Source organism: Lepidothrix coronata, unplaced genomic scaffold (assembly GCF_001604755.1).
Source record: "Lepidothrix coronata isolate B3197 unplaced genomic scaffold, Lepidothrix_coronata-1.0 Scaffold296, whole genome shotgun sequence".
NCBI lineage: Eukaryota > Metazoa > Chordata > Aves > Passeriformes > Pipridae > Lepidothrix > Lepidothrix coronata.
In genome coordinates this window covers 326,875-349,649 of record NW_016690476.1, presented here as the reverse complement: position 1 = coordinate 349,649, position 22,775 = coordinate 326,875, and the positions used below count along the sequence as shown (strand labels likewise).

The following is a 22,775-nucleotide window of genomic DNA, read 5'->3' as shown; positions in this document are numbered from 1 at the left end:
CTTCTGTGAACTCCGTGAATGCGCAAGATCAAAAGGCTCCCTATTTGAAAAAGTTCACCCGTTTCTATTTTTGAAGGTCTGCAGAGCACCAGGCTCGTTTTTTAAGTTCAGTTAGGAGATTGTTTAGTGTGTAGGTAATAACTCTTCCATAACATGTCTCCAGACCTGTTTATACATGAGCAAAGTTACACATTTTTAAAAATGAAAGGAGACTTGCAAACGTAGCGATGTCTGTTTATAGATCTAACAATCTTAAATCCTAGCAGTCAAACATCATGACTAGTGGATGTGAGAAGTAACTTAATCTGCATTGTTTGCTTGCAAAAACTGTTGCAAAAGATTTTAGGGAAAAATATTTTACTCTTATGATTGTACAGTTTTAATTCAACTTATTTTGTCGATGAATCTTGATTTCCTTCAGATACATAAAATGCACTGCTCATCTCTGCACAAATGCACAATTCCTAAAACAACCCAGTTACTGTTTAAACAGCTAGTATAAATAATGAACCACTCCATTACCAAGAATATAAATAAATGTAGACAAGTAAGGGTTCTCTAGAGCTGAAAGTTTAGGTTATGCAAAAACTTCGACAGCTGTAATTTGTAGGTCCTTGTAGACTGAGGGGTGTGAGTGATGTAAACTCTAGAAAGCTGACATTTAATGTATGTCTATTTTGTCATTTTGCCAAAAGGCAGGGCTTGACTGTTATGTTTCTTTCCCTCTGTACAAATTTTGAATTGGGCAACATCTGGCAGAAAAAATTCCACAAAATGCCTTAAGCTTTGCAGTGCTGTAAACAAAGCACAATGCTCTACTGCATGATAAGTAATGAGTCAACATTTTAGAGAAGTCTGGTCATAAACATCTTTTTCTTGGATAAAACTTGAAAAGAAGAAGAGGAAAGAAAGAAATATTTATTTAAATTTATTCCTTCATGTTCCTAACATTTGTTCCTTAATGTTAAGATTTAAATTTAATTTTAAAAGCTAATTGAGTCAGAAGTGTGCTTCTAATTAGATCATAAGCCAAAAGGTGTTTATTGTTTCTTATGCTTTGTGAATTGAGGGTTTTAAGACCTTTGGATCTGAGTTTTTAAGACTCCATGTCTGGGGAGATAAATGGGTCCAGGTCAGTTCTCCCCTCTACTCTAAAATAATCACGTACGCACCTGTTACTTCAGGGATCTACAGTAGAAAATGGCTTAACCACACCTTAGAAATTTGATCAGTTTGGATAAGAGCAAAACTTTTTAGGTCAGTAACTTTAAATATTTTTCACTAGGGTTGGTTCAAGTCCTTTGGCTTAAATTGGTGAAGTGAAAACATGAGGAAGGTTAAGAGTTTCTTTGGGTGGGGGAGAAGGGGAGGAAAAGAGGGGAAAGGGAGAGAGGGCTGCCTGACCATGAGCCTACCAAGGTGAAATGTGCCTTTACTCCTGGGAATTTTGTAAATAAACAGAATGGTATGTATTTTATGGCTCTTGTCTAGAATATTCACAGAAACAGTATTGACTGTGGAATCATTAAGGTTGGAAAAGACTTCAGAGATCATTGAGTCCAACTCTTGACCAGCTACCACCAGATCAACTAGACCATAGCACTAAGTCATTTCTTGAACCCTTCCAAGGATGGTGACTGCACCACCTCCGTGGACAGTCTGTTCCAATACTTGACAATACTTTCAGTAAAGAAGTTCCTCCTGATATCCAACCTGAACCTCCCCTGATGCAGGATGGAACCCCATCTGGCTACAACCTCCCTTACTGTCAGTTAATCTGAGAATGACTACACAAGCAGTTGTAAACTACCAAGATTCTGTGCTATGGTACTGAGTAAAGGTACAGAATTAAAGCAGGTTAGTCACATGTGGTTACAATCCTGATCTTCTCTTACAGTGGGAGGCACTTTTGCTCCTCCAGTCTCTGTCTTGTGGATCATGGGCTCAAGAGGTGTGGGAAGAGAGGTTCACAGTGAAGACTGAGGCAAAAAACTTGCTGAGTACCTCAGCCTTCTCCTCCTCCATTGTTACCAGTTTGTCAGCCTTGCTTATAGGGAATGGTGGAAATGCTGGGGGAATGTGTTTTCTCTGACCTTCCTTTTCTGACTCGTACACCTGTAGAAGCCCTTCTTGTTATTCTTTGCATCCCTTGCCAAATTCAGCTCCAGCTTCACCCTGGTCTTCCTGACCTCATCCCTATGCAACTGGACACAGTCCCTCTACTCTTCCGTGGATACCTGTCCATGCTTCCACTTCCTACACATTTGCTTCCTACCCTCTAGTTTGAGCAGCAGTTGCCTCCCTACTCAGCCATGCCGGTCTCTTGCCTTCCTCGCCTGATTTCCAACACAGGGGGATCGAGAGCCATCACGTCTAGTTTAAAGCTCTGTCAGTAAGTCCTGCTAGCTCCTGGGCAAAGACTGTCTTCCCCTTTTGAGGTGAATCCCACCTGATACCAGCATGCCTGGTTCTGTGTAGGCTGTCCCATTGCCAAAATATTGGTGGTGACGCCAGCCACGGAGTGATGTATTAATGGACTGGGACCATCTGTTTCTTCAGTGTTTCTTGTTTCTCTCAATATTGGAACACAAAGGCTTCACCTTACTGTCTTTTCCTGTGTTAAGCATTACTGCAGCTAAGCATCTACTTCCGAGTACTTTTGAATGTGGGAAAACTACAGTACTTCAATCATGCTTGAATCCCGTGATAAATGATTTTGCTTAAAATACCACGTTAGACAAACTAGCAGTGAACTGTCATAACTGGATCTTATATTACCCTAGCTGATAGCGTGACTGTAGTTGATACACTAGCACTTTGATGTTGGTGTTGAGTGCTGGATTCATTATTTGAAACACAAAATGCGTATGACAGAGTTAATTTATTGGTTTGCTTGCTGATGTTGTACTGGAGTTCTGTTAATGGCATTGTTATAAATCTGTTCTAAAAAGTAAATTAAAAATGTAGGATTCAGAATGCAATAAATCAGAATGTGCTATAGCCTCTTTTAGTAACTAAAGCAAGTAAGGGGCTGTTGCTCTTGTCAAATACCATAAATTGTAAGTCCGCTAAGAATTACCGTTTTATGACTCAGGCCAATAAGGTCACTTAAAATCTGCTTAAAATCCTTGTTACAGTAACATAATACTGTATGTGTGTTACCTCTTTTGTATATGAAGTAATTTCACAAACTCCTGCCAAGCCAAGTACCTGGAAGGCTTGCGGTAGCCTTTGTCTCATGGTAATTAGTGGGTGGGAAGGTGGATTGTGGTAAATGAATTCAGTCTTTCTGTGACTACCAGAAGTTGAGTGGCAGTGCTGTGGCAAGGATTTGTGTTCTTCAAAGCTGACTTTTGCAATCTATGAATGCCCTTCTTCATCATTGTAATTTAATCTTACTTTTGCCACTTGGTAAACCTTTTCCAGGAAAGGATTTCACGCCAATTAAGGACTTCATCTGTTATTGTTTTCTCAAACTCCTATGACCAGTTATAAGCATGCAAGAATTGCAGTGCCAGGTACCCAGTCATGACTTCTTTTTCAATTTCTGCATGAGGTGTGAAATTTCGATTCTTTCACAGGTTTTGCAGGGAGGGCTTCAATTTTTTTGTATCCTTGTCTTTGTGCAAAAGAGGAGAAAAACAGAGGGAGAAATATATATATGTAATACAGACTATTTTGTTTCTTCTATATGCACAATAAAAATCCTTTCTGTTCATTTAATATATTTAGATTGACAAGTTATGCTTGTGTGTTCAAGCTTACCATTACTTCTCTCTGTCATGAAGAGTGGTGGATGTTGTGTTAGTGAGGCAAGAATATGGAGAAAATTGAGTTCGTTTACCTTGTGTTATAAATAAGGTTTCCTGCAGTTTGGCTAACTTTTGGTATTATTGGAGATATTTATGTTTATAAATATAGAAGGAATTTTCTTTTTCGATGAATAAAGCAATTGACTGTTCATTTTTTTTCCAAGTAGGAGAAAAGGAAAATAATATATAATTTCGCAGAATAAATATACAAAATGAATATTCTCAGAATATGTTTTGGGTATGACTTCCATTATCCTAGGAGGCATCTTATTAGGCTTTTCTAGTGATATTTTTCTTCTGAATTGTGACACTAGCAAAAATGATGTCTCTGCCATATTGCATAGTCAGGAGATACCCATGGACAGCCAAGTAACTGAGCGGAGCTCTTAATAACTTATTATCTGTACAGTGCTTACTTTATCAAATGAGAGGGGTTAGATATTTCAGATTAATATATACGAGAGACAGAATACAGAGACAGAGCAAAGCAAAACAGACTAGCCAGGAGTGACAAGGTCGAGGGCAATATATCAATCGGCTGGCTTTCTGGGTCATAGTAGTTTTAAATATTTGGGAATCCATTCCAAGAGTAATACAGAGTTCTTTGTTTTGTTTTAGATCTTTGACCAGATCTTATCTACATTCATAGAGCTGGACTGTAAATCACCCAGTCTCTTTCATGTTGGCTGCTTTGTAGAAAGCCTGAGAGGCAGTAAGTAAGTAGTGGACGTAGTGGAAGATCCAGAGAAGCTTTTTTGCAGTGTATTCTTAGTTTCATACCTACCAAGAGAAAGTGCAGTGCATGCAAATAAACACTCCAGTCTTTTCAGAGATGCTTCTCTTCAGTGACAGGGCAGATAGGTGGTTAGGTTGTGGTTAGCATCTTGCTTCCTGCTTTGAACAGAATTTCCTAAATGTTTTCCTGAAACATGGCAACACTCATATATACCAGGAAAAATAAACTTCCATACCATTAGTTAACACAGTAACTGCTACCTAGTGCAGGTACTCCACCAAGATTTAAAAATTTGACTGTAGTTGAATTTTTTTATAGAAAGTTGCAGATTCTCACATACCCCAAAGAGTGAGGAGAAGCTAGATGCTCACCAAAAAAAAAGGAAAAAAAAAATTTAAATAACCAACATTTTAAACAGATAAGTGCTGAGAAATTGATGCCTGATAGTACCAGAGAACAAAAAGCTCTGTTTTCATTAAACTGATGCATATGTGCTAAACTTTCTTGGTCTTCCATACCATGACAGATCACTCTGACCACTTTAATGATGGCATCTCAGTAACTGCCAGCAAAGATAGCTAATGGTTGCTAATTTTTGTGGTAGTCTTTTATCATGTAAAGGTTATTTACCATAAATGAGGCTGAGATCCCAGGCAACCTTTATATAACTATTTCTATTGCTGTGAAGCTTTTCCAAGTTAAACTCAGCCAGCTGGGTTTATTTCATAACAAGTAGTCTATGCTTTTGATGGGGAACAAACTGTTGGCCTCATATTAATTTTGACTAGTGTGGACAGCAAAGTGGTCAGATGAGTGAGAAGAAATGCAATCTCTGCTTCCAAGTCACCTTGCCTGCCATCTGTCTTGTACTGTTGTGAGTTTCCCTCTTCCATCCAGCCCGACCAGGCGTGCTGCTGTCACTCCTGCAGCTTGGCTCCTTTCAATCTTGACTGAACCCCTCAGTTGTCCACGTGAGCTCGGGCTGCTGTCCTCTCCATTTCTGGCAGTTCCCTCCCTCAATCAGCTGCTGTGCTGAATACCACGGATCACAGCTGTGTAGTAGTGCAGAACAAGCTCGTAATTATCTGATGGGCTCTGCACCAGTCAGACCTGGGAAATCCACACAGCGCAGGGAAAGTGGTTTGACTGCATGTGCTAGGAGGGAAGGAAATATTTGATCCTACTTCTTTTTTTAATACCAGAGGAAACCCAGTTTCAAATATATGCAGTATTGAGAATAAATAAGAGCATTTCCCTTTAAAAAGTTGCCTGTTAGGCTTAGCAGTTTTCAGTCTTTATGCTGTGCAGTAAGTTCCGGCTATGAAATGTTGCTTCCATGTATACCACACAAAAAAAGACACTTTCATTGCAGCTTCATTATCAACAAAAGTTTCAGATGCCTGCAGGTACCTAAGATCATTCATTTCTGAATGTTATTTTCTGCTATAGTGACTGCTTTGATTGTTGTGCATACAGATGTATTCTGGTTGAAGCATCCTCTTTTGCTTATTAGAATCAGCATTCTTTTCCTATATTTTGAAGGTAACACAGTTTGAAAGCTGTCCATAGCTAGCACAATGGAAGGCAACTGCTTATAAGCTTGGAACAATTTATTGGCAGTTGCTCACACTTGTTACAAAGAATTGATATGAGGACATTTAGCTTGCCGTGGTTAGCTTTTGCTTGCAAAACTTTTTGGTATAACACAGGTAAGTAATACCTGAGCAAATATTCGCTTAAGCATAATGAAAACCACATCTGTCCACTTTGATTAAGTAAATAGTGTTTGCAAGGGAATGTATCAGTTATAGAAGTAACATTTAGAACTGAGCAGAATACTTGCTATACATATTTTGAAATGTTGAAACATAATAAACGTGTGAAAACAGAATATAAGTACAGGCTAATTTAAATTCTCACTGTGAAGAGAATTATTCTTCCTTAAAACACAATGTTTTTCAATCCCAAAGCTGAGGAATCAGCATTATGTCTCAGAAGTGTTAGGAGTGAAGACCAGCATATTTGGCAGTTGTATGCAGTCACTGTTGTCTTCTGTGTGCTTTGCACTTCAGGGCTGGAACCAACTAATTTTCCAGCAGTAAGTGTGACTGGTTCCACACAGCCTGTTCCACTCCCATCTATGATTATATTTGCAGTAGTTTATTCACAGATGTGAGCTTTTCGTTGGCTTTGTTCAAAATAAGAGGCTGTCACTTCTAGTGAGTACTGTTCTGAAAACATGTCCATGAAATCTCAGCTGTGGCTGTGTGTGACTCTGACAAGATCTGTTCAATATGTAAGTAAGAACTTGAGGTTGTGACTCAGTGCCACAAGTTAACCTTGCAGTGTAAAATTAGGTTGTGTGTGTTGTTTCCCACTTGCATGTCATGGAAACAGGTGTTTTACAGCCACAGTATTTTTTATGGTTTAGAAGCAAGACTGACCTGTGTGATGTACAAAAAACTGTGTCAGTCCTGCCATCACAGTAGCAAAAAGGTGCCCAAGTTTGTAGTTTGTAAAACAGGAGTTCACATGTGTAAGATTCAGAGCTCTTTGATGGGGAAGATCTAACTTAGAAAGTACTCTGCCCTTTAGCCAAGTATTTCTTTAGAACTCATTAACATGGCAGTGTGGCCACCTTGAATGTTGCAGCTGAAACAAAATACCAATACAATGGTTAGGGCTGATCTTGTGATGCACGTCAGCTGCAGTTATTAAACTGGGAGCTCAGGAAATTCCTTTGTGGCATGGGGAAATAGGTGAATTGTGTGGAAACTGCCAAGTGCTTTGAGCCTGGTTGCTGATGAGTGCATGCCTATGCTGTCCTCTGCACTGCTGGGTTAGAGAAGCTGGTCACTGCTTTGCCCTCAGGCAGGCACAGCAGAAAGGGGTTCCTGTGCATCATTATGGCCATGCTGGCTGGTGTCAGTGAGACTGTGACCAGGTTTTCATTTGGTTAATTTAGTTTAGTTTCACTGTCCACCCACTGAATACAGTATGTATCCACATCTGGAAGCACTCTACACACTCCGTTTTCCACCTCAGGGCTCTGCTCTTTTTTTAGTATTGTTCTTGAAAAGAACATGAGCAAATAATAATATCCCATCTCTTCTCATGCAGATAAGTTTTGCTTAGCTCTGTTAGTGAAATATCAAAGAGGAACTGTATCAGAGTCCACTTAAGCATCTGAGCTTTTTTCCCCTCTGTAGCAGAAAAGGTAGTTTAAACAACAGTAGAAAGAGAGTTTCTTTCAGAGCAGACAAGCATTATGACTTCACTGTACTCATTCAGTTGTAATCCAAGAAGTCAAACAGATTCTGCGGTAGGAAGAAGGTATTTTCTATGTAGATTCAACGAGCAGTTTGTCAGCATAAATAATTTGCGGTTTAGATATTTACTCTCAAATGAAGAGATGTAAATATTACTTAAACTTTATTGGTAGTGTTATTTGAATAATAACCCCATACTGTGAAGTGGAGGAAATCCTACTAAAACAAACCAATAACATACCTTTAAAACTTTCCATTAGAATAGCTGGTTTGCGTTTTTCAATGGCTAAAGTATAGATGAGGAGCTATTTTCCTTTACATCCTGGCATCCTTTCTTAACTTTGTCCTCTGTTTTCTACTCACAGAGGCACGTGTTCACACGTGCACACGCACACACACAGTCGCATAGTGATGTTTGGCCACCAACAATATTTGATCAGGTCGAAAGGGCTGGGAGTGCTCACTGGAGACTTGCCTGGCCACACCACTTGCACACCGACTTGCTCTCTCCCAACTTGCTCCACAGCCATCTGTACGAGCTGTGCTCATTATTGGGGGAGAGGAATTAATGTTTTTTGTGTATATAGGCCACAGCTATTTACTCATTATAAAGAGAACTTCCAGTTCCAGAACTACCAGAAAATTACAAATTTTAAACTCTTCATCTAGAAACCAAAATACTTTGTGTTAAAGAGAAATTTGACCTCTCTTACAATATAATTGAGTATACTTAACTTATTTTTGTTACTGGTCATGAGCAAAACCTGTAGTAATTTTTATTAGTGACCAGCTACTTCTCTTAGAATGCAGTATTTGATGTCAATTTTAGCAGTGTAATTTTGTAAGATCCCATTCAACTCTGACTTAGGGGAGACAAATCCTAGGTGCTTAAGTAAAGCTTCAGAATAGCCAGCATAGTTTTCTATCTAGTTGTGTCTTTAAAAAATGTGATTCTTAGTGATAGGAAGACATCAGAATCTATTTAAGTATTTTATTTGAGGATTAATATTGCCCTATCATTGGCTCACTTGCCAGCCTTGGTTTCTTAAAGTATTGATTACCCAGGTGTCCTGCATGGCTGCTCGGGTTTCTCAAATTAGTATCAGGCACTAGGGTTTTAGAATTAATTATTCTTTGGTCTCCACTGTATCCTTTTGGTCAGGAAGATGTTTATAATACTTACCCATAAGTAATTCAAAAAGTGCTCTGATTGTTATGAACATGCTGTTTACTCTCACTGTTTTCCAGAGAGGAGAATGGCTGGCTGCAACCTCCCTACCTTCCAAGACTGCTACAATTCCTGTTTCTGAAATACAATTAGGGAGTGAAAACTAAACAACCTGTAGGAATGTGGTTTTTTTACACTTCCAGCAGTTCTTCTGCCATAGTTGTTAAACTATGAATAATCAGAATAATCATTACGATAAGTAATAACTTCTGCTGTATGCTGTTGCACCCAGTTGGGATCTGTGCTGTTTTTATTTTACCACTTAGGCTGAAGAAGATTAATGCTGTCATTTTGTTTCAAAATATAGGAAAGCATTTAAGAGTGTGCTTAGAAATAAGCCAATTTTCAAGTGTTTGTCTGACTAGGGGTGTTTTCCTGGACTGCAGTCTTAAACATTTCAGCCCAAGGCTGCCAACAGGACTGGCATTTTTGGATTCCAATTTTTTTTCTTTTTCTTTCAGAGAAAAAAAAGAGCACTGTGAAAATCATTGTTTATACCAATTGATGGAGTGTTATACTCGTAAATCACGATTATTTTCAACCTTTTGGTTGAGATTATTTTGTTTTCACAGCCAGAAGCACTAAAATAATCAATCATGTAATAATGCCATGGATAATTATCATGTTGCTTGGTGTTCTTTGAGCTACTGCAGGTGTGTTCAGAGCTTCTATTGGTTGTGTTTAAACTGTGATTTTACAACTGAGATGGTGAAGAGCTCTGGAATGTACCCACAATTGCTTTACTTTTTTTTTTTTTTTTTTTAAGCATAATGCACTACCAACAAAGACCACTTGTTACAAAATCCAGAATTAGTTGTGTTTTTTTTTCTATGATTCAATGCTGTTATATGCTCCCTAGTATATTGTCTTGGACTGTAAAACATGTAGTTGCACAGAAAAGCTATGCTTGTGATAGCTGGTAGACTTAATTCCATTGTTGCCAAATTAGAAATTACATTGAAACGCATTTCTGGTTTAATTCTCAGTTATTAAACATTCAGGACAGTTTTACTGGCATAATTATATCTCAGTTTATTTCCAAATAGTGCTTTACGCTTTGCTTTTGTTGACTAAGAGCAAAACCAGCGCTCTGCTGTGACTGTCAGGCTCCTCTGCCACTGGTTTAAGTCTAGAATTCTGTGATCAGTTGTAGTGGCATAAATCACCACAGGCATCAAAAAACTCTTTCCTGCCTTTTCTCTGTCTTAGCTTCTTGCTTCCATGCTGCTCCTTTCCTTGTGCTGACTCAAACACTCATGCAGCTGCACTGGGAACCACTTCAGGGCACTAACCTTTCCCCCTCTCAGCCCCTGGGCAACTGAGGTACAAAAGATTAAGGGATATTTACTGCAGACATGAGATTCAGGTGCCCACATGCTTTTGAAAGTCCTCGTAGACATCTGTCTGCATCTTTTGGCATCAAATGCTTTTCTAATTTGGCCTAAGGTGACTTGGCTAGGACTTTGCAGGAAGTCCTAAGAACTGAAAGTAGGATTTGGATAGTCCTTTGTGCAGGCTGGGTTCCTGTTAAGTGTTCTTCACTCTCCATTGTAAAATAAGAGGAATTGGCCTTTATTATAACTTCATCTGAGTGTTTTGACTGTAGACTAATAGAATAATTTGTAATCCAAAGTTTATTGTCTTTAGAACTTGTGCACTGAAAATGGTGACTTAAAATGAGTCTCTTTTTTTTCCATGGGTGCTGTTTGTTTTACTGTAATGTTTTGACAGCTGTTAAAGAGGGTTCCTCTATGACTGAAATTCTGAATAAATCTTTATCTTTGGCTTGTCTCACTAGCATTTCTGAACTCTCATTTTAAGTGGCAAGTAGGAACTGCAGGAGAAAGAATCTAAGTTATTTAATAGCAAAGCTTTATGATGAGGGTTGTGTAATGAAAAGATTAAGATTGGCAGTGCAGTCGAAAATGCAGCTGTGTGGTTAATGTAAAATGTGCTTTAACAGTATGAGACATTAAAATAAATCAAGGTATTCATTGAAGTCTGTGTTTGAATCCCTATTAACAATATTTTAAATGACTTATCTCATTTTGTTCTTTTCACACTGACTTCATAGTACTTGCTGAGGCGCCTGGCTGATGACTAAGAAGATAAACTGCATCTTCAGCATGCTTTTTTTTCTGTTTTGGAGGTTCATTGCAGCTCTGTGTGAAAATCAAGACTCATTCCTTCTCTGCAATTCTGTGCTGATGGTTAGCTGATTTCTTCCACTGTGTTTTAGAGTGGTTTGATGATGGGTTAATAAGGATTGTTCTATTAAATGAAGGAAGTTCCTGCAGGAACATTGTGAAATTTATGAAGTGCTTTTTCAGTCATGCACTGGACACCTAGTTTTCCAAATCAGGCCGCTTGTCTATCCTGGATGAGTCTGTGAACACAAATATTCACAGAAACAGAGGTTAATGCAATATGCAGATTCCCTCTTTATGCTTTATCTGACAAAATGCAGAATTTTGCATCTCTGTTAACATGTGTTTGAGAAACAAGTCTTCACCATGCAGAATGAAGGTGGCTTAACATTTTGTTAGTTTGGAATTTTATTTTAAGTCAATGATAAATTTTCTGTCCAAATAAAGAAGCTCTTTTACTGCTACAGATCATAAACCTTTGATCTGCTTTTGTTCTGTAGTGTAGTTCCCACATTTTGCAGCAGACTGTTTTTCCTGATACTTACTGAAATGAAAGCATTTCAATATAGCTATGAGGTATAATAGAAAAAAATCTAAAGAGGGGAAAATTCTAATGAAACAAGGTGTTTGCTTTAACAAGGAATGCTTATAAATTTGGGGAATTTATTCTGTATAACTCAACACTGGCTTTTGTAAAGGGTTTCTTGTCTGTGTTTTCGGCCAGCTTTCTGTAGTTCTGTGACTTGTGGGCTGGTGTTGTTTGACTTTAAATATATTTATTTAAAGTTATTTTGATGTCGTAACAGAGCAGGCTTAGAAAGTTTGCTCCCTTTCTAGTGGTCTCATAGCGAGAACTTTTTACCATTATGAATTTAGCTGAAAGTAATTTTAAAGAATTTTTTGATAGCTAAAGAATAAATTTAATTTAACTAGTTAACATGTTGTCCTGTGAATAGTATGCTTTGCAACCTGGTAACAAGGCAAGAAGTGACTGTTTTGCAGACTTCACAATAAGCTCGACAGGGCAACTGCAGCAGAAAGTGAAGGTTATTTCCCCCACCTTCAGCTATTTTTATGTGAAGCTGCAGCAGTTAAGCAACGTGTGCCATGAAGGTTCTAATCTGCCACCACTATGAAAGGGGCGCACTGATTTTATGCTACAAACTGCATCTTTTGTAGACTATTCACCACCCTTTACAGTTCTGCCAAGCCCACTCTGCAATTGGTTGCCAGGGGCTGCAGATGTTGGAAAAGAGAAATTTCAATGAAAGGCCCTAATTCAGCAACCCAAGCAGCCTGCCTCCCCCAGCCAAAGTAATCAGATTGGCAGCTGAATCAAAGGGTACAGTGGGCCCTTTGTTTGGGAGTTCCAGAGGTTAGTAATTGACAGAAGGTCAACAAAGTTTTACGAAGAAAAGAACAGAATATTAGAGGGTATTAGGCTGAAGAGAGAGAGTTTGGGAGCTTTATGTTATTGGAAGAAAGTAGAACCTGAGTAAAAGGTTACAGACGCAGGAAGCAAAGGTTGCATGTTGCTGCTTAAATCAGAAAATGGTTTCAGCTACAGAAACAGGATTATTGACGAGTGGAAGAAAATTATGAACAAAAATCTGCAGTTTCCCTAATTGTAGCTCTGTGCAATTGTTAGCGTTGAAGGATTTATTTGTAAGCTTTGGGATTTAAAATACAGTGGTACAAAGATGGTTGTTTAACTCATGGAATCATGAGACTGGAAAAGATCCTGTTTCACCCTGGGATAAGAAGTAGCTATTACCTGTGCAGTGTCATATATAAAATAGATGGCTGCCAAATCTGCCACCCTGGAAAATTTCATTCACTGAGACCTTTGTATTTGAAGAATACTAGCCCTGAATCAATGCTTAATCTTCTTCAGACTAAGCAGGTGTAGTAGTCATTATTTTTTCTTTCTGTTAGCCGTGGTTTGTAGAATATCCTCATGGTGCTAGTGACAGCATTTCAGTTTTACTCTTACCCATCTTGCAATGGAACACAAGAAATTGAAAAAACAGTCCAGGGCTTTACTAGGTTTGAGGTGATGGGGAAGATTACTGTTGTTTAGGTCTCCTGGTATGAAATCTGCCTTGTTTGCAACAGCTTTTGATTGTTGACTTATGTTCAATTCTAATCCATGTAAGCCAAGTCAGCGTTGGCTTCTACTTTGGTTATTACTCATCTCTTTGCTTTATCGTAAATGCTTAAAAATAACCTCTTTGTTCCATTATTTTTCCAGGAATTGAATTTAAGCTGATAGCTCTCTAATTCTCTGGCACTCCTTTTTTTCTCTTTTTAATAAATAATAGGAAATGTTTGTGCAATTTCTCATCTCTTAAGATCTCATCTGCGCTCTGCAAGAACTGAAAGGCAGTTATTAACATTGCATGTCATTGCATCAGCCAGCCCTTAACTGTTCTAAATCAGGCCCACTCTGTTTGAAAATACCTGGCTCCTGTTTTTACTCTTCCTGTGTGAGGCTGAGGCCTTGGTTTGTCCCTGGTATCAATTATGGTAACCGCCTCCTTGTGACAGGCTTTTTGATGAAGATTAATGCACTGTGTTGGTGTCTGCTTAGTGGCCATGAGCGTTTTGGAATCTGTTTATTCCAGTTACCTCTCGAGTAATGAATGAGCTGTGAACTAATAACCATTTCAGAGGGAGAAATTCAGCTCTTTTATGATGACTGGTATATGCCCTGTGAGTTGATACTGTGATCAGTTGGGCAACATAGTTTTGAAAAGTGTAAAAGAACATCCCTGTCTGAATAACACTGGATATTCGCTTCTGTATTTTGTTGGTCACTGGTGCCTGAAACAGAGCAGTGTGCTGGACCTTGTCAGTAAGCAAATCTTTGTCATAGTTTCAGGAGAATTGACAAAACAAGAGATAACTATTTATGTACAATCTGGAAAAGGATTTTCTGTATCACGTGTTTACTTGCTGCAGTTTGCAGCAGTAAGTCGAAGGAACAGAATGTATTTTGTACATCAAAATTGTAGAACATCGGTTTTTAAATATGGTTTCTCTTTTGGAGATGGCAATTTCCTTAGGTTGAAATAGCTTCCTTTATTGCCCTGAAAAGTTAAGAAATCTTTTGTGTGTGGGTGAGAAGTTTAAAAGAGTTACTGTTTACAGCATCTGTATTTTACTTGACTGTGTGTTCCCTGAAAAGAGTGATGTTCCTGGATATCTGCATTTGGCACATACACTGTCCCATGCTGGCAACTGGCATTCAGGCTGAGTTCTGGTTCTTTTGAAGTCTTATCTGGTCATGCAATGTGCATGGAGGACAAGGCACTCATGATATTTTCTACCTCACTCTCCCACTGCAAATATAAATTGAAGAAGTGGGTTTTCAGAAATAAGCTGTGATACATTTAATGTCTGAGCAGAGAACATATGCAAGTGAAAAATAAAAGAGCAGCAATACTGGAGCAGATGAGAGATCTGTGCAATGCTGTGTCTTGGTTCTCACGGCAACAAAGATGAAGTGGTGAAGTAAAAGTGTAAGAAGAGGTCTAGGTACGTAGTACTACTCTGTGCTGGATATTTACCCAGCCTCCAGCTCCTTTGAACTCATGGACTTCCTTACCCACATGGGGTTTCTGTGAGATAAGTCTGAATGAATTTGCCCACTCTCACCTGTAGCCATGTGAACTCTGCCCTCAATCCAACTATATCTTGTCTGAGAAAACTTTACCTTGTTTTAGCTTTGTTTTGAAATTGATTACTGCTATTTTTTTCTAACACTGCCATTTCTTTTGCTGAGAGGTAGGTCCATCCACTCTAATACTCTCCTGACTCCACAGACCCTTACTGTCACTGAACTCAGAGACAAATCCTAGCAGCTGTGCAAAACCTGGCTTATAACTAATTATTCTCACTGTTCTCTGAAACTCTTCCAGCTCTTCTGTACCCTTTTTGAGATGAGAGAGCCTCAACAGCACACACTGTTCAGTCTTCCCAGTGTATGGGACCATACTTACTGCCAGTGTGAGTTGGTAATATCACATCTAAGGTTCAAATATTGAGCACTTTTCTTCTTATCAGTTTTTAATAACAGTAGTGCTGTTGTTTTGCCAGTTTTGTGTTTTGCAACTCTACTTTTTTTTCTTAGCATTGTATGACAATGCTGAATGTGTTATAGATGTAAAAAGAGGTGACTATCTGATCTTTGTGGCATCTAAAATCAGTTTAATGAACAATTATGTCTTTTCTAGCACTGGCTTTTCACTGATCAAGACTGACAGTGAAAGTCGGACGCTTAAAGTTACTTCGTGGATTTTTTTCCCTCTCCAGGCAGTGAAACAGCTCATAAATATCCTACCAGGGAAACATACAGAAAATAGGAAGAAGAAAAGCAAAATGGAATACCCTCATGGAAATATTGGTTAAACAACGTGGGAAAAGGGACGTAGGTTAAAAATCAGGTGTAGGCAGGAGCATAGTTGTGTAGGAGTCTTCAAACAAGAATAAAACTCAGAAAGCTGGTGGTGGCGCTTGATCAGGGATGCATCTGTACTACAGTGAGGAAAATTGAAGAAAAAATGACAAGAATAATTAGCTGTTGAAGTAAACACCATGGATTCATGCATAGCAGGAAAAACATACTAAGTTAGTAATGCAAAATCAGAAAGCACTGAGAATAATATTCAACAGGAATACACAAGTTTTTCCTTTAAGTTCTTGACTTCAGGATTTTTTAATCCTGTTTAGTGCAAGAGGAAGAGGTTTTATTTTGTTGTAGTGACTTGTTGGTTATCCTATACAGAAGCATTTATGATGTGAAAAACTTAATTTTTTCATATTGCTAATAACTTTTGGTGGTTTAGTTTGTGGTACAGAAACTTTGGGATTAAAACTTGGAATTTGTCCTAAATATGGTGGAAGTGGAATATACATGTTTCTTTCATAAAAGCAAGTTTTAGTGATGGATCTGGTTTGTATTTGTAATTTGCAAAGTACACAAAAGATTTTTAATTTTATTTAAATTTAAATTTTATTTAATTTTAATTTTAATTTTGCTTGGTTTTGGAGACTTTGATAATAGATGTCACCTATGTTTTGTAATTGTTCTCTGGTAAAGCACATCTGGAGATTAATGTTTTTTTCCAGGCAGAAACATATCAAGTATAAAAGTAAATCACAAAAAACTGTTATTGAAACTTTTTCCAAATCAGCAAATGCTTTTGTTTCTTTCCATGCTTGTTTTGAAAAACTTTAAAAAAATTAAGAGAGATGAGGCTGGGAAGGAGAGATAAGAGAGGAAAACTTTTCTATGCTCATTTATCTGAACTTCCAGCGTCTTTTCCCGTTGTAAGCCCCACTAAACTACTGAAGGAATGGAACAATTATTTTAAAGTTGAACACATGGTGTTAAACCAGAAGTGCCTCTCAGATCTTGGACAGTCTGGAGTGCAGAGATCTGAGTGCTAAGCAACCAAGTGTCCCTAAAAATGTTCTGTCCTGGTGGATTATGATAAGCAAAGTGCAGGTGCCTGTGGACTAAAAAGCCAGTTGGTTTTCCTACTCTTCTTTTAGTTAATTGTCTTGTCTTGAATTTATCCTCCCTGTGGCCATTAAATGCTGCTGTCCCGTTCTAAACCTCTTGTGTGACACAGAGGAACCAAGAGCCAGGGAACAGAGGTGAACTTGCCTTGCTGCCCCCTGGTAGGAGCAGGATGTTATGTATCTCTGCTGAAATTTGACAGAATACGCCTGTCACCCATTCACTGTTTCACACTGAATCAAACAAATCAGCAAAACTTCCGCACAGTAAAAAGTCAGGCACTATGTCTGTACCGTGCCTTCAGGGGAACGAAGACACACTGCAGTGGGATTTACAACGGCAATTTAAGATGTCACCAGCTTGGCCGCCCATTTCCATTTCTCCCTCCAGCCTGCAGATGAATACTGTCTCTCATTTCCAGTGGCCAGTGCTGGGAGTGGCAGAAGATGATATCTGTCCAAGCCTTGGCTGTTCCAGTTTGAAAGAGTGTGTTACCAAGGGTACAACACCATCTTCACCATCACTCTAGTTGGGGTGTCTGGGAATAAGAACACAAATCAAGTGGAATCTGCACTAGTGTCAGGCAAGGAACCTCGAGCAGTGGGAGATGAAGGGAGAGATGAAGTAGTGGTAAGAAGGCAGGACTGTGACAAAATAGATACTTTCAGACCCGGGCTGTTGTAGAGAATGTCTTCAATTTCTGTGTTTCACCCTGTAGACTTAAAGGCAAGTTAGCTAAATCTGTTCTCACATAATGGGTAAAAGAATAAAGGGGAAACAAAGAGGTGTCAGTTATTTTCTTCTTTCATAATGTGGCGGAAGATGGGGATGGTGTTACTTGTATCTTATCACTGTGACTTGCAGTCAAAGTATTGTTGTAGGGTGTAATTTGGAGAAAGGGTAATATGGACAAAAGGAAGAGAGAGAGCCTTTTCTCTAGTTTCATTTTACCCAAAACAGTAGAGTGGACACCCCTAACAGATCTACAAACCCCAGATCTTTCACTTTAGATTCTGATGACCTTAGATTTATGTGCTCTCTTGGTGACATCCCAAAGTCATAAAGAATTTTGACAATTAAATGTAAATTAGAAAAGGTCAAAAAAAAAAGGATGTAATTTTAGAAGTTGTTTTAGTTAAGGCACATCTGCAGGTTTATCTGATGTAGAATTTCAGCTCTGTTCCTTAGAACATCATATTTTCAAAAGGGAGAGCAGACAGGTCAACTCCTGATTTATAATGGTCAGGGTTTAGCAAGACCTACAAATGCAAAGGAACATGAAAGTACCGACTGCTGTCTGCTGACTTGCTCTGATATGTTAGACACAAACAAGGAGGACAGACAGAAGATCTCTATCCCTTTCCTCACGCTTTGAAATGCTTAAGTAACATCGTTATATTTTCATTTGTGGAAGATATCCTTTAGGGATGAGGCTGAGAATAGGATAAGAAAGTCAGCAGCGATGATGAGTCTGACCCCTGGAAATAGAATCTGAGTTACTGTAATGTAACTTCAAAGGTAAACTTACGTCATTTTGCAACTGAGACTGTCAGTAAAGCTGAGGAGCTTCTTAATTTTGCAAGCCAGCACTGCTGACAGGAAATATTTGCATTCTTTGTAGAACTGTTTGAATTTTATTCTGGTAAGAAATGAAAAGTAGTTTTCAATGCTGCCCGTCTTTGCCAAACACAAATCTGCAAAGTAAATTATTGTAAAGTTTTCTAATCTGCAGTGGATAAATCCTGACCTTGTTAGGGTATGTTTCCTGTGTGTTACTCTGGGAGCAGAATCTGGACTGAGTGAGTTTGCTGAACTCAATGGTGTAACGCTGTTTAACAGAAAGATTAACTCAGAACCTCAATTCAACCAAATCTTTTTATTCCTTCCTAGGTGAAATGGAAATTCCAGATTCAAATGACCCCTTAGGTCATGTGGATAGACTTGAGAGACCAATTCCAACACCCAAAGGTAAAATGTAGTTTCTTTTTCTTCACCCTGCCTAAATATAAACATACTTTGGAAAGGGCCATCAAAATCCTGTTATTGTACGTTCCCTTGATTTACCTGTTAATACAAGTCTGTAAGAAAGGCAACCTTGTGTCACTTAATACTTCTGATTCCAAGCAGGGACAGCGAGGTTAAAGGAGTCTATAAAAATTAATTTTTAAGAATGTTGGGTCCTCCCCACTCCAAGGGATTAGATGTTTGATCCAAACACAGAGGACTATTATTACCTTCCTAGAATATTTTGATTCACATGGTTGCCATGAAATTGATTTAATTCTGTACAGTGCCACATTTGGCCTCTATAGGTAAATCTTAAGTGTCGGTATCTCTAAATGTCTTTGCAATGCAGTAATTAAATCTAGCCCATGACAACAGAAGAATACTTACTTTTTAAGTAGCACTGAACATTAGCGTTTGCTGGTTTGTTTTTTTTTTTTAACTGACTGTAATGTCAGAATTCTTAGTAGCTTAATTAGTTAACACAAATTCCATGATACTTTATCACTTAAAACTATGGTTCCAAATGCTACTCTTAATCTGAAAATGCACGTATTTACTGCAAATTGTGATTCCAGCTGAAATATGGTGCAGCTTCCTAAAGCAGGACGTTTTTCAGTGTTCTGCCTGAAGAACCATATTTTCTCACTTGTAGTACCGATTTTTTTTTCTTTTTAGGGATGCCCTGCCGTGGTAATGCCAACTCTTATGCTTAGAAAAAACGTCAGGTAGTCATGTTAGCATCATTAGATGAGCACATGTTGAAGTCTGCAAAGCTCTGTGATGCTGGTCAGATGTTATTCTCGTGGTTTCTCCTTCAGAGGAGCATTTCTGTGAGGGTACTTTGGAATTTAGTCTCCTCATGGAATATCCAATGTCATGTAATCCTTATTGTGCTTCGCTTGTGTACTAGTGAGATTTCTTACACTGACTGTGCCTATTAAAAGGTTTTTTACAGAGTCTTCCTTTAAATTTTGTCCTTAAGTGGTTAAGAAAAAGATGTGCTTATGTTTGCATATGTCTCATCACCTTGCTACTGATTATGAGCGTAGGACTGCGTCCCTCCTGTTCATGAGGAAGACCTGGTATATTGCTTTTCTTGACTCTTCCCACTTTCTGAAGCTCATGAATTATTTTAGAGGATTAAAATTTGTCATCTGTTATGGGAATAAATCTCAGTAATAGTCGTTCCTGTCACTTAGCACTGTATACTACCAAGTGCTTTATTCACACCCCTGTGCCCAATTCTTTTGATGGAAAAAGGTCCGTGACTAATCTTTAACTGCATCTGACCGGCTTGTTTGCTTGGCAAGTTGGTCCCACTTTTCCCTTCTGTCCTGTCTGAGCTTTTAAGGGTACAGACATAAAAGAATTTTTTTTTTTCGTGTGACAGTGCTTGGTTAAATTCTTGCTGAGAAAGAAGTAGCAGTTATTTCCTTTTTTTGCAGAGCCACAGGCAATACCTGTCTAAGGAAGTAATTAATCACACATAAAACATTTCTACATCATAAGGATTTTGTATTTCCTTCAGAAAAAACAAAACAAAACAAAACAGAGGCCCTTGTTCTTAAATGATTCATTTGTATAGAATCAGTTGTTAGTTTCCAGCATGCCTGGTCTGGAAATGGCCTCATTTTGCTTCCCTTTTATTTCTGTGGCTACAAAATTCTCCAGACAAGCAAAAGTCCCTTGGCTGAAATTTTTTGTTTCTTTAGTTGAAATGTTAACCCATCTGTTTCTGTGTCATAGTAAGGTAGTAGGTTTTGTTTCAAAAAAACATTGGACAGTTCTACTTCAATGTTTGTGCATATTGTAGAGACCATTAGGAAGAGTTCTTCAGATTCTTCCATCACATCAACTTCTTTCCTTTCTTGAGAAATCTTTAGTTATTCTGATTTGCTTGTAACCTCTATTTTTTTTCTTATTTTAGAATAGACTCAAAACAAATCTGAAAATAACAGGCTTTAATAATACCCAAATTTAAAGTCACTTTAGAAATGCCAAGTGTATTAGTCATCCTCTGCTCTAGAATCCTCCAGAAGTCTTGAAAAATGATTCTGTCTCAAAAGAAATAACCAGGTTAAGCAAGGTATTATTAATAATGTGCACTTAAAAAAAGTAGTTAATCTCTTCCTGCAAGTGAAGCTAGTTTTCTGATTAGTTCATGAGAAGGGACCATGACTTGGGCTAGGGTTTTGAGGAGAATTTATCTTCCCCTGCTTCCTTTAGGTGGGCACGTGAAGCACCATTGTCTTTAAGCAAAGTTTCACTGAAAACCAGAGCAGAGCATTGAACATTTGCTGTAGAAGAACTCAGGTCTTCTTTGGAATAAAAATAAAAGATGTGAACACAATTCTCCTCCTAATCCAGACAGTCTTTGCAAAGATGATATTTTGCCTATTTTCCCAAATTCTTCCTGGGTCCTGAAAAATCTCTTTCCCCTGCTCAAGAGGCAGAACAGTGTCTGCTCCATGCTTTGTAAATACCCAGACTCACTGCCTGATGGGTCTTGCACTGCTCTCTGCCCACCTTCCCACACTCGGCCAGTTTTCCTACCAATAATGGTGGGGGAGGAGGTGATGCTGGGGAAGGAGTGACATTCCCTATTTCTCTCACTTCAGCAGAGGGTTAGCCTGGATGAGGCCAACAGGGAGCTTTCCTTTCTGAGTCCCGGGGGGAGAGAAAGAACTTGTCTGTTAATCACAAATAAATGCAAGAGTTGTGGCACAAGCCGAAAAAAAAAAAAGGGTTCTTTTGGTGATGAACAGTGTTGGTGCATCCTCATGGAGGGGCCTGCCACTCTCAGTGTTGTAATCTCAAAACAAGCCTGGGCAAGGTATTAAAGGGTAAAATGCAGACTCTTCATCCGTAGATGAACTGCCAGTAAAATCTTACATCATAAATGATGTGTGTTGGTGAGGACATTTGAGCAATACACTTTAACAGTTAAAAAAAATGAATGAGAAAGGGCAACCTGCAATAGCTGAGCCATTTAGTGAGTGGGGTTGCTCCAGAAGACGTGGTGCCTCAAGCTTCTGACCTTAACTGTGGTTTCTGCACAAGTGTGCCTGGGAACTTATTCTGGTTCAAGAGGTACTGACATGATAAATACAGTTTTTTACTTGACTACTCCTGCTGCTTTGACTTGACATGAGGTAACCTGTCAGGAACCAGTTGTATGTGTTCTAAAAGTAGTGGTTTTTTATATATGTGACTGGTGACCCAAAAAACAGTCCACATCCTAACTGCGGCCCTGCAAAGACCTGCTCCTGAACGGGCAGTAGCCTAGGATGGGTGGTACCTGTCTATTCACAGCCTCATCTGGGAGTTCAAGAAAACAAAACCATTCCACCTCATAAAGTTGGATTCTTGAGCTAGGTGAGATCCTCAGTCCTTCAAGTATGAGAAATTACTGTTCAAAAATAGTTTTCCTTCTGCTCATAAGAGAGCCTAAGTCCCCTGACTTTGGAAAAGGAGGTACAGTGCACACTGAGACAGTATTTCAGTGCTAATTTTGCTTCATTCCTGGATTGGCAGTTGTTAACTGCTTGTTCCTGAGGACATTTCAAGAGCCTGTGAAGCAAATCAATTTATTTTACAGTGTAGTTTCCTTAACTATTCATATGTATTTTGGGAGACCCAACAACATCCTCTCCATTTCCTAACATGGCTCCAATATATTGTAAATCACTCATCCTCATATTGTGGTTAAAGAAAGCAGAGGGGTGAACAGTTGGTAGGACTGTTTTTTATTTAGGAGAATGTTCTGTGCAAGAAATCATGAGTCTTTGACTTTAATTTACCTTCCTTATTAGGATGGTATTTCTCAGTGTATTTCCAGTTCTGATTTACTCACAGAAAGAGTCACTCTACTGGACTCTCACTGCCTGGCCAAGGTGTTACGGTGTCATCCATGTCCCCTGAACTCTTGTACTTAGAACAATGTTGTTATACATGCCTCTAGAAAGAAATACTTTGAATTTCAGCAACTTCCATGTATGTTTTCTCTTATTGTAGTCTTCAGTTCTTTTATAAGCCCAGAACACTCTGCAATT

The 22,775-nt window shown here is 38.6% G+C and overlaps 1 protein-coding gene across 1 annotated transcript in view; it reads left to right on the top strand.

The window, feature by feature from the left end:
• The window catches only part of ROR2 (receptor tyrosine kinase like orphan receptor 2), a 117,753-nt gene that overhangs the window by 55,857 nt on the left and 39,121 nt on the right, over positions 1-22,775 (top strand). Inside the window, exon 2 of the mRNA XM_017837220.1 lies at positions 18,607-18,684. Within this exon, the coding sequence (XP_017692709.1) occupies positions 18,612-18,684 (73 nt within the window). The 5' untranslated portion in view covers positions 18,607-18,611. The remainder of the gene's footprint in view (positions 1-18,606; positions 18,685-22,775) is intronic.